Raw genomic sequence first — 16781 nt, forward strand, 5'->3', positions numbered from 1 at the left:
GAAAAATCACTCAGAAGCCTGCCCAAATTTCTGATTCCCACATTGTGAAAGAGTAAGATATTCATTGTTGTAAGCTGCTAAGTTTGGGAGCAGTTTGTGATGCATCAATAGGTAAAGAGAACAGATTGAATAGGTGCTAAGTAGGTGAAGGGTTGGGGGGTGACTTGGAAGGATGCTAGGCAAAGGGAATAGCATGTGCAAAGGCACTGAGGGCACATGAGAGGAGGTCAATGTGGACAGAGCAGTGGAGGGCAAGATTGGAGAGGTCGGCAAGGGTCAGACCATGCTCATTTTATGGGTCAGTTAAGGATTTTGGTCTTTATTCTGAGAGCAACATCAACAGCAGAGGAATGACATAATCAGGTTTGCATTTTGAAGATGACTGGCTGCTGTGTAGCAAATGGATAGTAGGGAAGCCAGGGCAGAGGCCAGAAAACCAATCAGTTGGCTACTCTAGTTGTTTAAGTGAAAGAAGATGGCCTTTGGTTGTGGTGGCAAAAGTAGATAGAAGTTTATAGGTTCAAGCAGGATTATAGCCAACAGGACATGGTGATGGGTTAAATATGGGGAATGAGGACAAGGTATTGATTGATTCATTCACTCAACTGAGTGCCAGGAATCATTCTTGTTTAATAGACTGATACCATGGTGGGTGCTGTGGGGCTGTTTTTTCACTTTTTCACTTTCACATATTTAGTAAAACTATGAATGAAAGCACAGAAATCATACTTCTGCTTTCAAATGTGCAGATGTGCATAAAAATGTGCACAAGAATGAGCCAGATAGCTACTGGTCAGTTGGTAAGCTGAATTAATATTTATAAAGCCTGAAAAGAAAGTGGGATACTAGCGTGCTGAACCTCAGGGTACACATGAAGATCTGCACTTAAGTGAAGTAGTTAAGTAGACAATAGAGAAGTAGTTTATCCATAGTAAATGTAAAAATCATATAAGCGTTTGCATGGCAAGGCTAACCAAAAGTTAATTCACTCTTAGTGTAGAATGTGGTCGCTGTGCTCTGTGCTAATCAGACCACATCACTTGTGGTTATACTTGAATGACAATGACAAATTAGAGTTTATCAAGGGATTCACCGGGGAATAGTGAAAGTATGTCAAATGAGGAACAGTTAAAAGGCCTGGGATTAACTAACTTAAAGAAGAGAAGCCTGTAAGTACCTGATGGCCCTCTGCAAATATTTAATGGCCCTCCCACAGGAAGACACATGCACTGTTGTTAAAGGGCCAGTAGTTCCAATAATTGGAAGTTACAGGGAGCCAGAGCTCAGCTTCAGATAATGAAGAACTTTGAATAGAGTGGTACAACCAAGGACTGGACTTTCTTGTGAGGTAATGAGCTCCTCATCACCAGACTTGCTCAAGCAAAAGTGGGGTAATAATGCAGAGAGACATTTTAAGAGAGATGCTTGAATTGGGTGGGTGGTTGAACTTCATAACTTTTAAGTTTACCTTGAAGCTTCTCATTCCATTCCCAGGAGGGAGGAAAAATAAGGGGGAAAACCTGGACACACCACCTTTCCCTGCCCCCACCCAATTCCATTCCTCTTATTTTTAGCATAGTATATGGTAGGGTGCATTTAGAGGAACCCAGGGTCTATGGAGGGTCTGCTGAGCTGACATGTGGTCTAAGGCTTCAGAAGAGATGGAGAACAGCAAGCACTCCTATAGTCCAGAAGGGTGGGGTGAAGATGGTGATAACTGACCTGGGACTTAAAAGTAGGTCAGATTTGGTCTCAGATCTGTCCTCTGGTGACAGGAACAGAGTAAGCTAGGGGTGTTAGTGCGTGCTGGAGAGAGTCAAGTTCTGTCAGAGCAGATGAGGCTTCTACCCAGCGCTCCACCTAAGCCCACTCATTCTGATATTGCCACTCCAGAGACTTGTCAGCCTAGGCCACTGCGTTACAGAATCTTTCTCAGAGAATTTCTGTCTTCCTTTCATGTTAGCAGTTGTTGATTGTCCAGAACTCGATGTGGTGGCTATCTGCCTCTGTCCTTGAAAGCCTTTGCAAGCTTTCAACAGTTCTTCCCAGGACAGCCCTTCAAACAGATTCCTGAAGAAGTACCATCCTACGCATCCAGTTAATGCGTCTCAAAAACCTGCTGCCTCCTGATGAACCACTTTTAAATGTTTGATTGAGTTTAGCTGGATAAATATTTTAGCCATATTCTTATTTATTTTATTTTATTTTATTTTTTGCGTTACGTGGGCCTCTCACTGTTGTGGCCTCTCCCGTTGCGGAGCACAGGCTCCGGACGCGCAGGCTCAGGGGCCATGGCTCACGGGCCCAGCCGCTCCGCGGCATGTGGGATCTTCCCGGACCGGGGCACGAACCCGTGTCCCCTGCATCGTCAGGCGAACTCTCACTGCACCACCAGGGAAGCCCTTTAGCCATATTCTTGAGGTGCATGCACATGTATAAGAACAGAGGCAGAGGGCTTCCCTGGTGGCGCAGTGGTTGAGAGTCCGCCTGCCGATGCAGGGGACACGGGTTCGTGCCCCGGTCCGGGAAGATCCCACATGCCGCGGAGCGGCTGGGCCCGTGAGCCATGGCCCCTGAGCCTGCGCGTCCGGAGCCTGTGCTCCGCAACGGGAGAGGCCACAACAGTGAGAGGCCCACGTAACGCAAAAAAAAAAAAAAAAAAAAAGAACAGAGGCAGAACCCTGTGTTCAATGTTTCCTACTAGTATAAAAGTCTTTGGCAACTTCCTAAGCCACAATCAAATATAGTAATGTTATGACACCTGGAAATAGGGGAAGGACCGTGGTCTTTTCATAGGACAGTAAGAAAATCAGGCTGGACTGGAAGAGAGGTTGATGGTTGACTCTGGACAAATAATGGGAAATGAGTTTCTGTAAGCAGTGTAGGATAGCTTAACAAGGCCTAGAAAGTCAGATAAAGAGTTTATATTTGATTTGATAGAAAATTGGGAGTTTGGGATTAATAGTGTGGGAGCAAAAGAATTATGTAATGAAAATTTAAAGAAAATAGTCCTGTCAGTGGCCTGAGGAAGGAGGCGAGGGCTGATATCAGGGTGAACAAGAAAGCCAATGTTAAAGGCTTGTAGACCTTGAGATGAAGAGGCTGAACCAGCTTAAGGGCAGCAGGCATGACATGAAAGAAGATGGGTATGAGTGATGCCTTGATGAAAACGTGAACACTTCCTGGTGTCTGGTGGACATGGGAGGTGATTGGTACGGATACACGTCACCCATCCTGAGCTCTGCTTTCCTTGAGCTTCCCCACCAGCCACATCTCCTAGCTTAGGCTGGATCATATGTCTGACTTGGTTTCCAGTCTCTTCTTGGAGCAAATCCCTTTGGGCCCTCATTGGTGGAGAAGTTTCTTACCTAACACTGCCTTCCTTTCGTTAGCTGTCCTTTTGCTCACCCATTTGGGACAGTGTTTCCACACAGATATGAGGGGAGCAGTATCAAAGATGCCTAGGTACAAAGAAGAAATGTCTAGGCAGATTCATAAGGAGCAGGGGGATGCTTTTCTTCACTCCCCAAGATTGTAGGTAACTAAAGTCTTAAAATTGAGTCCATTCCCCTCACTTGCCCAGAAGAAGGAGCGTAACGTGGCAATAGTAATTAGCTTTTCCAGTCTCCCAACAGCAAGTTTGTGTATGAGACAGATGCCCAGTTTTCCTAGTCGTATCTAGAATCGGACCTTTCTGAGTCAAGAAGCACTGCTTTTTCAAATTATCAATGGTTTTGGAAACCACTTTTCCCCTTTTGCCAAAAAGTTCCTATGGGTAAGTATCATGCAAAGTTTTACAAGTTCCTCTCTCTGAGTCTGTAAACATCCAATTAGGGGCTCTGCCTGACATGAATAAGACCCACAGAACTTACCAAAAGGCAGCCATGCCAATTCCGGCAACCTAAGGGAGCCCCTTCCTGTTCTCTCAGAACCAGAATCATGGTCAAAAAGAGAAAACCAAAGTTTCAAGGGCACAATCTTCTCCCCATTCCATGTACTAACCCTACCCTGGTACTTGGAATTCCCAAATTACTCATTCCTTGGGTAAAGGCATTTTTTGAAAGCCCCTGTTAAAATGCAAATGCTATCTGGAAAGGAGAAATGTCTTTTGTTTTTAGCTATTAAGAGTTAAGTTTGGGCTTCCCTGGTAGCGCAGTGGTTAAGAATCCACCTGCCAATGCAGGGGACATGGGTTCGAGCCCTGGTCCAGGAGGATCCCACATTCCGTGGAGCAACTAAGCCTGTGTGCTACAACTACTGAAGCCCGTGCTCCGCAACAAGAGAAGCCACCACAATGAGAAGCCCGCGCACCGCAACGACGAGTAGCCCCTGCTCCCTGCAACTAGAGAAAGCCTGTGTGCGGCAACGAAGACCCATTGTAGCCAAAAAATAAATTAATTAATTTAAAAAATAATAAAAGAGTTAAGTTCAAGTTAATTTATCTAAATAGGAAATGGAACTCGGAAAGAAATCATATTCATGAAAGGAGGGAGAACAGGGAATGGGACCTTTCCCATCTTGATGGAGAGACAAAGTGCTGGATACTTTTCTTCTTCTACATATATTCAAAATGGTTTCTCTCTCGCAAACCTCAGCCTAAGTATACTCTGATGTGCAGCTCAGAAGGTCTCTATATCAGATTCGAGATGAGGATAAGGGTCTAATAAAGGGTTATATGCTCAGCCTAGGGCCCTATCCGTCCTTCCTGGCCATGAAAGGTGAAGTGTCCCGACTTGCTTGGACTCTGAATGACTCCAGGAAACTCCCCACCACCTCCTCGCTTGTTTAGACATGTTTGCTCTAGTTCTGTGTCTTCATAGCTTCAATCTCCTGGCCCAGAGACCCCTAAACTCAACTCCCACCTCTATCTGATTTTTTAAAAATAAATTTATTTATTTGTTTATTTTTGGCTGCTTTGGGTCTTCGTTGCTGTGCGCGGGCTTTCTCTAGTTGCAGAGAGCGGGGGCTACTCTTTGTTGCGGTGTGCGGGCCTCTCATTGTGGTGGCTTCTCTTGTTGTGGGGCACGGGCTCTAGGGCACAGGCTCAGTAGTTGTGGCTCGTGGGGTCTAGAGCGCAGGCTCAGTAGTTGTGGCGCATGGGCTTAGTTGCTCTGCGGCATGTGGGATCTTCCTGGACCAGAGCTTGAACCCGTGTTCGTGGATTCTCAGCCACTGCGCCACCAGGGAAGCCCATCTGATTTTTGAAGCATGGTATCTGAACCTTGATTCTTCTCCTAAGGAATCTAGCTTGGCTCACCCTTTCACCTTTCATGTTCTCTCCCCTCCCACCCTAGCCTCAATTTCATGAAATCCAGTCCTCACCTCCACCAGGAGGGGACATCTGTTATCTGGGGATATCAGAGGAGCCAAAATATCAAGCTAAAAGGCATAGTTATTGAACAGTGAGCACAGTCACAATGAACCATTTCTTCTCTTCAAAGCACTGTTGCTATATGGTCATTTTTTAGTGTGACTATTTAATTAGCACTGTTTTCCCACTAGGTTAGAAGCTTCAAGAGGACAAGGACCATGTCTTTTATGCCCCCTGTTAGAAACCCGGTACCTAGGATGTAGGAAGCATTCAATAAATGTATTTAGAACACACAAATGAGCAGAGATTTGAAAAAGCTTCCATTATACACAGGATAGCTCATGTAAATAGAGTTGGTGGTATCTGTAGCAGCAAACAGAAGATATAATATAAAACTGTGAACTTGTGCACATAATTAAATTGACTTATTTTAGTCTAGAGTCTGAGTCCCAAGATTGAGGTTGGGAGGAACAGGTCAACTCCTCAGTTATTACAAGTTGAGAGGAGTGGGAAGTTCCCTTGGCCAAAAATTATTTTCACCTGTCTCTCCAGAGCCATAAATAACTATTAGTGGAGGCACTATTTTAAGCCTATTTGCAAATGCAAATATGTTCATGGTATACAGAACATGATAAACCACTGCCTGGGCTCTCTTTTGACCTAGGACTATTTCTTTCCAAATAAGCTATTGGTCTCTGGTGCCAGAAGGGGCCAATATTGGGATGGGGCACTTGGATGGGAGGAAGAAATGGGCAAAGGTTTCTGGACAGGAGAAGGGAAAGGCCAAACAAGAAAGCAGAGGCCATTTCAGAGAGTGTAAGTTTTGTCCCCGTCCTCTGGACTTTCTACTGGCACAAGGGGCTCAGTCAGGGCTAGCATACTTGGACAGCTTCTCCTGGAGCAGAGCTACTTGTAGCCCCCAGCACTCCAAGGCCAAGAGCGACTGCCAGTTGTTTGGTAAGTGGTGCCCTCTATTTCCTGCCAGTCATGTCTCTTAGCTCACCAAAGCAGACAAAAGGATCTGACTGGAAGAGACACGTTTCGATAATGTCCCACCTCCGACATAGCTGGTCTGAGAATCAAGCCTAATGGTCAAAGGTTTTAAGCATGTACCCCTCACCCCTTCTTACCCACTCCCTTGTTGGCTGTCAGCCCCACCTCTGAACATCTGCCCCAGATGCAGCTTGATCCCATACCATGCTCCCCCAGGCATACAAGCTTCATAAGAACATACCTGTCACAAATGCCCATCCACTGCAGCTCCCAGAGACCAGAGGCATAAGACCAGTGGCATTCCCGAGGAACACAGAAGCAAGGTATTAAGAATAAACGAAGAGGAGCCTTTGTGAGCTCCCCATACCTCCTAACACTCCTAATAGAGAAAGAATGTCAGGGCTGAGGCTAGATCTCAAATGCAGAAAGGGGAACTGACCAGAGAGAAATAACACCACAGACAGTGACAGTGTTCTCGCTGGTTCCAGATAACTTCTGCTGACAGGTGGGCATTTCCACTGATGAGAATGACTACAGATGCACTCCTGAGAGCGAGTGACTGTAAAGCCCTGAGGAAACCCCCCAAAGACAGCCCTGCTACAAACATGGCAAAGACACCTTCCCTGACAGATTACAGAGGTCTACAGGTAAAGAGTCAGCTCAGTTGAGCAAATGTTTTACTGGGCAGCCACGTGCCAGATGCTGTGTCTGGCTCAGCTGGGTTGCAGGAGACAGTCCTCAACGAGAGAGAGCAGAGAGTCCCAGTGTTTCACCTGTCACCTTCCCCACAAAATCATTCATTGAGTGCCACTCCATGGATCCTGTGAGAACCCAATGAGCCTACACAGCCCTTATTTTCAGATTACCCTAATCTAATCCTCATTGTCGTAGCCTAGAATGTTTCTGTTACCTTGGTTTGCTATTCCTGGAAGCCGATGGTACTCTTGAGTCTGGGGAAAAGTCACAAGAAGTATGAAAGTATGTGAATTCCAAGTGGATTTTTCCAAATCCAGTGCTTAGGCAGAAATAGGCCTCACATATATAATCCTGCCCCAAACGCATAGCTTCTTTTTCTGACCCGATCAGGCCCTACAATGCCCTCTGCTCAATTTGGGGGGCAATTATGTGCCTCTGAGTCTGCAGCTCAGGAGAGAGGCAGCCCCCTCTGAGCATGCCTCCCCACCTCTTGGAGGCTAGCTGTGCCCTGCAAGGCTGGAGAAATTAAGAGTGACAAAGTGAAAACTGCTTGATGTTGTTTGAGTGGAGGAGGTCCACCCAAGCAAGGGCGTGTGGTGCAGGGGAAGTAGTGCAGGTTTGGAACTGGTGATCAGTCCAAGGGCAAATCCTGGCTTGAGCCACTGGACCCTGGGCAAGTTATTGAACGCCTCCCAGTCTCAGTCTTCTCATCTATGAATTGTGACTAGTAATAGCTTCCTTGCTGCGTTGTTGTGAAAAACAAATGAGGTCTTGCATGTAAATCGCCCGACACAGAGCATGCTCTGCACTATTTAGTCTTCATTACTACTTTCCTATCTTCTTTTTGGACTTTCCAATTCTCACTTTGACCTTTCCACAAAAATCTTCCTTCTATCACTGGAAAGGTGATGATCATTCTTTCCCACTACTTCCCCTCAGCCACTCTGTGTGCATACCTTGGAAACGTCATCCTTTACTCGAATAGGCCCCACCTGGGGTTTTCCTCTGGATTTTACAGTCATATAGTTTTTAATTTGAAAGGGTCCATTTGGTTTCCTTATTGTAACACATGAAATTACCCCACCTATCAGAGCACAGGGAACTAATTCACATTCAACTTACTCTTCAACCTTTCTTCTCTTCCTTGTACTCAGCAATCAAAATGTAAGATTGACTAAATTGGAAAGTCCTGCTATCAAAATATTTGGAATAGTATTTCCCAAACTTCAGTCATTCTAGGTACTAGTACCACTTCATACCCATGTGAAATCTGTACTATTCTTTGTACAATATTTTTCTCTTAACTTACTTTAAGTAAATTTATTTTAAAAGGAATCCTATGTCAATACTAAAAATTTTAAAAAGCAGTATCATTTATCATAAGTAAAGGATGAGTAAAAATAACACGCCACACTGGACTTTGGAATGACAGAGACCTGTGTTCAAACCCCAGCTCCAATAGTTAATAACTGTGTGCTCTTGGGGAAGTTACTTAACTTCTCTGAGCCTTAGTTTCCTCACAGAAGTAATACTAAGTATCTTATAAGCTTGTTGTGAGGGTCAAATAGGATGACATATATATACATGGTACCTAGCACAGATTCTGGCATGTAGTAGGTCCTTTTTTAAAAAAGAGTTTTGGTTTTTGTTTTCTTTTTTCCATATCCCTTCTTTCATACATTTATTTTAGTTCTTGCTTAGAGCAGCCTCCTCCAAAGCTGTAACATAGAAGTGCAGGGAGATGAGACAGGCAGCAGAAATAAAAGATGATACAGTGTCATGGAATTCTCCTACTCTATGACTTAATTTGAGTTGCAGGGTTGTTTAAGGGACCTCAGAAGTCATTCCAGTCTCTCACTCAAGTAACGACCCCCCTCGATATCATCTCTGATAGATGGATGTCCAGTCTTTGCCTTTTCACTAATATTAGAAAACTCACTACCTGATAAGACAGTTATAAGACAAAGGTCTTCTTCAGAGAAAGACAAATACCATACCATATTGCTCATTGTGGAATCTAATTTTTAAAAACGATATAAATGAACTTATTTACAAAGCAGAAACAGACTCACAGACATCAAAAACAAACTATGGTTACCAAAGGGGAAACATGGGGGGGAGAAATAAATTGGGAACTTGGGATTAACATACACACACTACTATATATAAAATAGCTAACCAAGAAGGACCTAATGTATAGCACAGGAAACTCTACTCAATATTCTGTAATAACCTATATGGGAAAAGAATCTGAAAAAGAATGAATGTATGTATATGTATAACTGAATCGCTGTGCTATACACCTGAAACTAACAAAACATTGTAAATCAACTATCCTCCAATAAAATTAATTTAAAAAATAAGACAAAGGTCTTCTTTATAATAATCCCAAATCTCCCACTCCTTACTCCTCACCCCCATAAGTACCATTTAGTTGTCCTTGACATGTTTTCTAGAACTACCAGAATATATGTATGTGTGTGTCTATATCTATATCTGTATCTATATCTATCTAGATATAAAATCCTCCAAATAGTCAAAAGCAGATATTATAAATTTCCTTAATAGTCTCTTCTCTCAACTAAATATGGTCAGCGTCCTCAACTGTTCCTCATATGATTTGTTCTCTAGAACCCTAATCAACTTGGTGGCTCTCGCACTGCCACCCATCTCCCTGAGTTTGTCAATTGTCTCTTTGCTCACAGAATGAAAGGTGCAGTGACAAGATCACTTTTGTTAATGAGTCAGAGATCAAATTAGCCTGTAAACAGTTGCATTGGGAGGTTGGCTGACCATGATTTTTTTCACATGTCGAGTCAGATCACCACCCTCTGGCCCCATCTTGTTTGTGTATCAGTATTTGGGGCCAGCGTTCCGCCAATCGAAATTACTCTGAATCCCACATATGTCATCCATTGTAAATTAGCCATCTCTCCAAGCCTGTGCCACTTGAAAATCTGATAAGGAGGCCTTACCAAGGGTCATCAGAGCCAAGGACAGAGAGGGTTCAACAGTGATGGCGGTCAACAGTTTCAAATGCTAAGAGGTCAAACAAAATGAAGATCAGTTCCTTGTGTTTAGTGAGGAGGAAGTTGCTGGTAACCTCAGAAACCTGCCTTCTGTGTGGGGCTGCTTCCTCCACTGCCTCACTCCCAGATGCTCTAAGGTCTGAGGAGGCCAAGGCTACCAGGAAAGCAGCAGGAGGGGAGTGGCTTATAGATGGTGGCTGAGTGGAGGAAACATCCCTTCCCTATGTCCTTGCTCAGCTTTGCTCAAGAGATGTTCCTCTGGGACCACATCGTTAGGGTCCACTCTGGGAGGCAAAGCTAGAAACCTGTGGTATTTGGAAACAGCCAAACACTTAGCTGAATTTTCCAATTCCATTCATATTGGTTGCTTTATATAAATGGCTTCCTGTGGCCAGTGGTCAAGAGGCACTCTAAAAGTATGCCAGGTGGTGGTTCTGATACTGGATAAAATAGTTTCTACAAATAATTGTAGAGAAATGATTTATTGAAATGTTAATTAGTGTTTGTTTTCTGAGCTTCCTTGACACAGAGATTTTTGCAGAGAAGGAAGCAGAAGAGACCTAAAGTCAAAGGCACTTCTGGACTTTTGTGAAAGCCCCTGGAAAAGACAATACAGGTGCCCTAGAGGGTGAGAGACAACACAGAGTGCCTTTGAGATGCAGAAGGAAGGGAGAGAGGGCAGAGGGGCATGGGGACCATGTGTAGTGGGAATCAAGCACCGCTCTCACTGCTCCCAAAGAGACAACAACCTCAGGAGCAGTGGCTCATGCCTAGAGAGCCAGCGCCCTTGGCTCAGGGGACCCAGCCTCAGTACGTGACCTCATTCCCCACCGTGGCGTGGGGCAAAGAGCTGCCAGACTTCACAGACCACTGTGGGCTAGAAAGTAAGGCTGCCAATGGCAACCAATACAGACTAGGACTTCCACCACTTCTTAGGCACCAGGCAAACTTCCTGAATTCTGACTGGGCCCCAAGAGGGGAAGGGCACCCCTGTATGATCAAGATGGAGTCTCCTGTCCGACTGGCAGAATGGGGGCTCAGAGTTGGGATTAAGAAATAGGAAAAGTGATCATCTCTTACACACTTGGATTCATGGACAGAAATTCATAGCCTACACGTGGTATAATCCATGCAGGGGGCCCAGGATTGGACTGTAAACACAGTTTCTGAATTTTTCTTTATTTAGAAGTGATGCAGCCTAGGGCTGGGTCCTGTTCTTATTCCCAGCCTTGTCGCACAACCTCTAATAATGCAGGATGGTCAGCTACCCCAGCATCTGACTCTACTTTTAATGAAACTCTGCTGGGTCCACAAACAGGATTCCCTGACACCACCTGAGAAAGAGCATAGAACATTTGCTATGACAGTTGCCTTTTACTGCTGTTGTAAAATTGTATTTTTAGAACCTTCCTCCTTAAAGCATAAACACACTAACCACTAAGAGAATGAAAAGACAAGCCACAGACTGGGAGAAATGTTTGTAAAACACAAATCTGATAAAGAACTGGTATCTAAAATGTACAAAGAACTCTTAAATCTCAAAGATAAGAAAACAAACAGCTCAATTTAAAAATGGCAAAAGACCCGATTATACAAAGTCACCAAAGATATACTGATGGCAAATAAAGCATATGAAAAGATGCTCAGTTTCATATATCGTTAGGGAATTGCTAATTAAAACAACAACGAGCTACTAACTACATAACTGTTGGAAAATGGCTACAGTTCACAAAACTGACGGTACCAAGTGCTGATAAGAATGTGGGGCAAAAGGAACTCTCATTCATTGCTGGTAGGAATGCAAAATTATACAGGCGCTTTGGAACACAATCTCACAGTTTCGTATAAAACTTAACATAAGCCTACCATATGACCCAGCAGTCATGCTCCTAGGTATTTACCCAAATGAATTGAAAACTTATGTCCACACAAAAACCTACACATGAATATTTACAGCAGCTTTACTCATAACTGCCAAAACTAGAAGCAACTAAGATGCCCTTTAATAAGTAAATGGATAAACAAACCGTGATACGTTCGCACAATGGGATATTATTTAGTGATTAAAAAATGAGCTATCAAGCCACAAAAAGACATGGCAGAACTTTATATGCATATTGCTTGATGAAAGATGCCAGTGTGAAAAGCATACATACTGTATGATTCCAACTAGATGACATTCTAAAAAAGACATAAACCATGGAGACAGTAAGAAGATCAGTGGTTGCCAGGGTACTTGAGGAGGGATGAATAGGTGGAGCACAGGGGATTTTTAGGGTAGGGAAACTACTCTGTATGATACTGTAATGGTAGATACAGGTTATTATAAATTTGTCAAAAGCCATAGAACACAAAGAGGGAGACAAAGTATGGACTTTAGTTAATAATAATGTATCAATATTGGTTCATTAATTGTGACAAATATGCTGCAGTAATGCAAGATGATAATACTAGGGGAAACTGTACAGCGTAGGGGGTATACGGGAATTCTCTGTATTATCTGCTTAATTTTTCTGTAAATCTAAAACTGTTTTAAAAATAAAATCTATTAATTAAACACACACATGCACACTCATCACATGCAATGATTCCTGGTAAAGCAACCAAATGAACGATGTGACATTTTAGAGGGCTTCTAGACGAATGAGTAAGAAATTAGCATGAATTTCACAGTCCAGAGGTTCACTTCTCCGTGTTGCGCATTTATCAGATGCCATGCATAAAATGTTGCAGTGAAAAATCTCCAGTTTTGTGGTTCTGTCCTCTATTTTGACATTTTCTGCATCTTTCCGGTGCAGAGCCATAGATTTTTATGTCAATTCCTTAGGTAAACTAAAGAAAAAGCCCCTGTTGTTTTCTAAGGGCCAGATCAATTTAAAAAAAATAGCTTTCAGTTCCATGTTTCTGGAGGAACATTCTTAGAAATAAAATGTTTCTTTTTTCTTTGAGGAGGAGATACAATCTTGAACTACACTTAAAATAGATTTTATATAGTTAAACATCAGAGTCTTTTTCTCTGAGCCCAAATTCTGCAGCCTCAGTATTTATATCCTGCAAGTGGGTCGACAAGGTAGGAGAGACCCTCACCCTTACAACCTCTAGCATGGGCTCCCCTCCTGTCCTAGGCTGGCTTGTTTGGTCTCCCTAGCTGCCCCTCCTTCTATTCACTTTCTCATGATGCAAATTCACACCTATCATTCATGCATGCTAAGAAAGAGGCCATGTGTATTGTTTCTTAACTTGTATTTGATCAGCTTCTGAACACCGAAACTAGGACCCAGTGATACACTTTTGCCTAGATGTCCTCTAAGAAGTCAGAAAGGCAAGAGGCACCAACAGTTGTTTTGCAAGATTCTATCAAGTGAATACAAAACGTTCTCTCAAAATCACACGGTGGCTTAATATTCAGCAGCAAAGTACGTCTATTTGGATTGAAGATTACATTAGCACTACTGAAAAGTAGGTTAAGGAAAAAAACTGTCGAAAGGGTAAGCGTCAGGGTACATGCATTTTAGAAAAAGAAGTACTGTTGTACTGGAGATGAGGGTGGCCTTTAGATGAGCTCTTACTTTAGTGGTCTGGGTGAGTGAGGAAAGGGAGGAAGATGGAGCTGGGGGCGAGAACCCCAGCATGTGAGGAGCCAGCCATCCCATACTCAGCGTCTGAGAGGCATCGGTGGTCTGGTGGAGACAGGGCAGAATGGGGTGGGGGTGTGCTACGACACACCCAGAATCAGGAGTTTCTGAGAAGTGTGATATCTACAGTGTGGTGAATGGAGGTACTTCCTTGTTTGTCCCCATGGAACAAGGCCCTTCACTGGGGGACAGGCCCTAGGGACCAGCGGAGAACTGGACCACAGGTCAGAAACAAGGTTAAGCCAGAGAAGAACGGCAGCTCAAGGGAACCAAGGAATTCACAACTCAGTGGACAGAGACCAGGATTATACTAGCAAGATCACAACTAGAGCATCCCTCCTGCCTTGCCTGCCTGCTGAGTGCACAAACACCTCCTGGAAGGGCTGGGCAGAGCATCAAGGCTGGTGCCAGAGCATACATGGGGACTGGTAGTAACTATATACTCTAGTGACGTCCCAATACATACATTTTATGCTTCACCTGTGTTCCCACTGATCTTTGTATCTCAGTTAACATTTCCCATTTTTCAATAATTCTTAAAAATCCACAGATGTAATGACACCATTTGGAATTTCTACTTTTTAATTTGCCTTCATTCACCAACAAATGCTTAACCAGCCTTGATTAAGTACAGACCCTGAGCTGGTCCTGGGATCTAAGGTGAGCAAAAGCAGAGGGTCCCTGTCCTCCCAGATCCTGCAGGTGAGTGCAGGAGACCTACTCAATCTAATAATGTCAAGGTACTTGTCACCAACTGATTTTCAACATAAACAACTTCAGTTACATATGATGTCCTAATGATCAAATACCATCTTAAAAGCATGAGGCAGATTCTAACTAGATCATGCAGGCCACAGTTAAGAAAAATTCCCCCAGGCCCTCCATCTCAAGGATAGGCTCTCTGAGAGATATTTCATATTTTAAATGGTCACAGTGTCTGCATGACCATTAGTCATGGGTGGAACAATCGAGAGAGCTCAGTTGAGGGAGGCGTAGACTAAGTGCTCCTTAACTAATTTAGTAATTCTATGCTCTAGCTATTCAGTAAGGTTTACAATACAATTTTACAATCCCAGGACTTTCTCTGATAGTTTACTCAAAAGATAGTTTACTCAAAAGATAGTTAACAGGTAACATAACCACATAAAATCTTTCCAAGAGGAAGGAAATATATACAGTGGCAAGTTTAAAAATTGATACAATAAATTGCCAACATTGGTGATGGAACTTTTCAGAATCTAACAGTGAATATCTGATTCCAAACTTACATCCTTTCAATCTTTAGCATTACCTGGGAACATTAAACCTCAGTTCAGAAGATTGCGATCTCTGAATTTAAAGGGGCCCCTTGCTTAAGAGTATGCACTTACGCATTCTGAGAAACTGTCATTTCTTTCACAAAGCGTTTGACATTTGGCATTTCCTTTATAACCTCGGTTAGAAGAAATAAAATGAGGTAATATTCTAAATGTAAAAGATGCTAGAAGAGTTAAGTCCATGTATTTTTTGCTGTGTGTGCAGAGGAGGGAATATAATACATAACAAAACTAACACATTTTAACAAATGGCAGTATATTTCAAATTTAGGGAAGCACAAAGACCTGAGAAAGCACCTTTTTATGCAAAATATTTATATAGGAGTATAAATCAAATGTGCACTACAAAGTAAAATAAAATAGACTGGGGCATACAGAACACAACTAATATGACTAAGCTTGTTTAAAAAAAAAAAAAAAAAACCACTGGATTTTTTAAAGCTTCCATTTCACAGCAGGGTTGAGGGAGGGGGTACTTCATACCCAAAGGCTCACTTCCCTGTGTCATCTTTGTAACCAAAAGCAATGCACATAAGACTTCTGTGAACCCTTAAAATATGTATTTGTCAATTTGAATTTGCAATTTTCAAGTTGGTGGTGCAGAACCATAGAAGTGTAATTTTTGCAGTTCCCTTCACACACCTTTATCTGGAAAATTCTAAAGGTCCACCACCACCACGCAGAGGTGTTGCTATATGAAAGAAATTTTCCAGTAAAACAAGATGTTGCTCTTCCTACTCTGCAGCAATGTCAGTAAAGCTTCTTTAGAAAAGTGCCTTAAATAGATTTCCACATAACTGGTTTAAGACTGAAAACAATTTCAAATAAGCCTTGCGCTGGTTAGCTACAGCTTTAAGGTGAGGAGTTGGAATTTTTAAGAAGGACAGCATTTGTAAACCACTTCCATCTTTGTGTTTCATGGATTGAAGACAGAATATTGTATCTGTCATCACACTTGAGTTGCATTTTCACTATGCACGGCCTATTTGCATACAAACAAAAGAGATTATTTTTAAAAGAGGTTTTCTGTGTTTTTGTTTTGGTCCTTTGGGATGACTGTGGTAAGAAGGGACCAAGCCATTTTCACACCCTGGATTTCACACGTGTTTAAGTGACCCCCTCACTTCCCCTTCCTCCCCACCCACTTCCAATGTCAATAGCGGTCAATGTTAGGATCTTTGTCACCATTTGTCCGGACTATTGCAGCAGCCTCCAGTCTGGTTCCCTCTCACTATCCTTTACCCTACCATTATCTTTCATCAAAAACAATCTGATTATGAAACTTCCTTGCTTTAAAGACTTACTCCCTGTTCCTCATGGGCAGAAGTCACACACACTTAGCAAGACACATGAGGCCCTTGACAGCCTGAATCCAAGTTTTCTCTTCTGCTTTTATCAGTCAACTCATATAACTTACCCTCTAGTCACACTTGAACTGTTCACTATTCCCTGACCCTCTCAAATCCTATCAAGGCTTTTTTGCCTTCTTTGCCTTTGCACAGACTGTTCCTTCTGTCTGGAATGCCTTTCCTGCCTTCTCTGTCAGCAAAATGCTCCCCTTCCTTTAAGATCCAGATCATTCCACAGTTCACAGCTGAAACCTTTTTTCTGGCCATCCTTCCCCTCCTCTTTTCACAATATCTATACCTTCCTTGCTCCCAAATCACATTACTTATTCTTCCATTATAGCTATTTCCTCATTGTGCTACAATCTCCCTGCTCACATGGCTCTCCTGTCCTGAGTTCCACAAGGGCAAGGGACATGTTTCATTCCCCTTTGCGTTCCTGGTGCTTAGCAAAG

At 43.0% G+C, this 16781-nt stretch overlaps 1 protein-coding gene across 6 annotated transcripts in view; it reads right to left on the minus strand.

Moving 5' to 3' along the window:
• CD86 (CD86 molecule) overlaps positions 1-16781 on the minus strand; it is a 72508-nt gene that overhangs the window by 46163 nt on the left and 9564 nt on the right. For 4 of the 6 annotated variants that reach the window (XM_032631343.1, XM_032631345.1, XM_032631340.1 and 1 more), the window contains exon 1: positions 6546-6661. The exons of 1 other annotated variant lie outside the window; for it this stretch is intronic. In XM_032631343.1, the coding sequence (XP_032487234.1) occupies positions 6546-6562 (17 nt within the window). In that variant the 5' untranslated portion in view covers positions 6563-6661. Of the gene's footprint in view, positions 1-6545; positions 6662-16781 lie in introns of those variants that run through there. One more of the 6 variants, XM_032631342.1, reaches the window with a different exon arrangement.

The sequence above is a fragment of the Phocoena sinus genome, chromosome 4, assembly GCF_008692025.1.
Source record: "Phocoena sinus isolate mPhoSin1 chromosome 4, mPhoSin1.pri, whole genome shotgun sequence".
NCBI lineage: Eukaryota > Metazoa > Chordata > Mammalia > Artiodactyla > Phocoenidae > Phocoena > Phocoena sinus.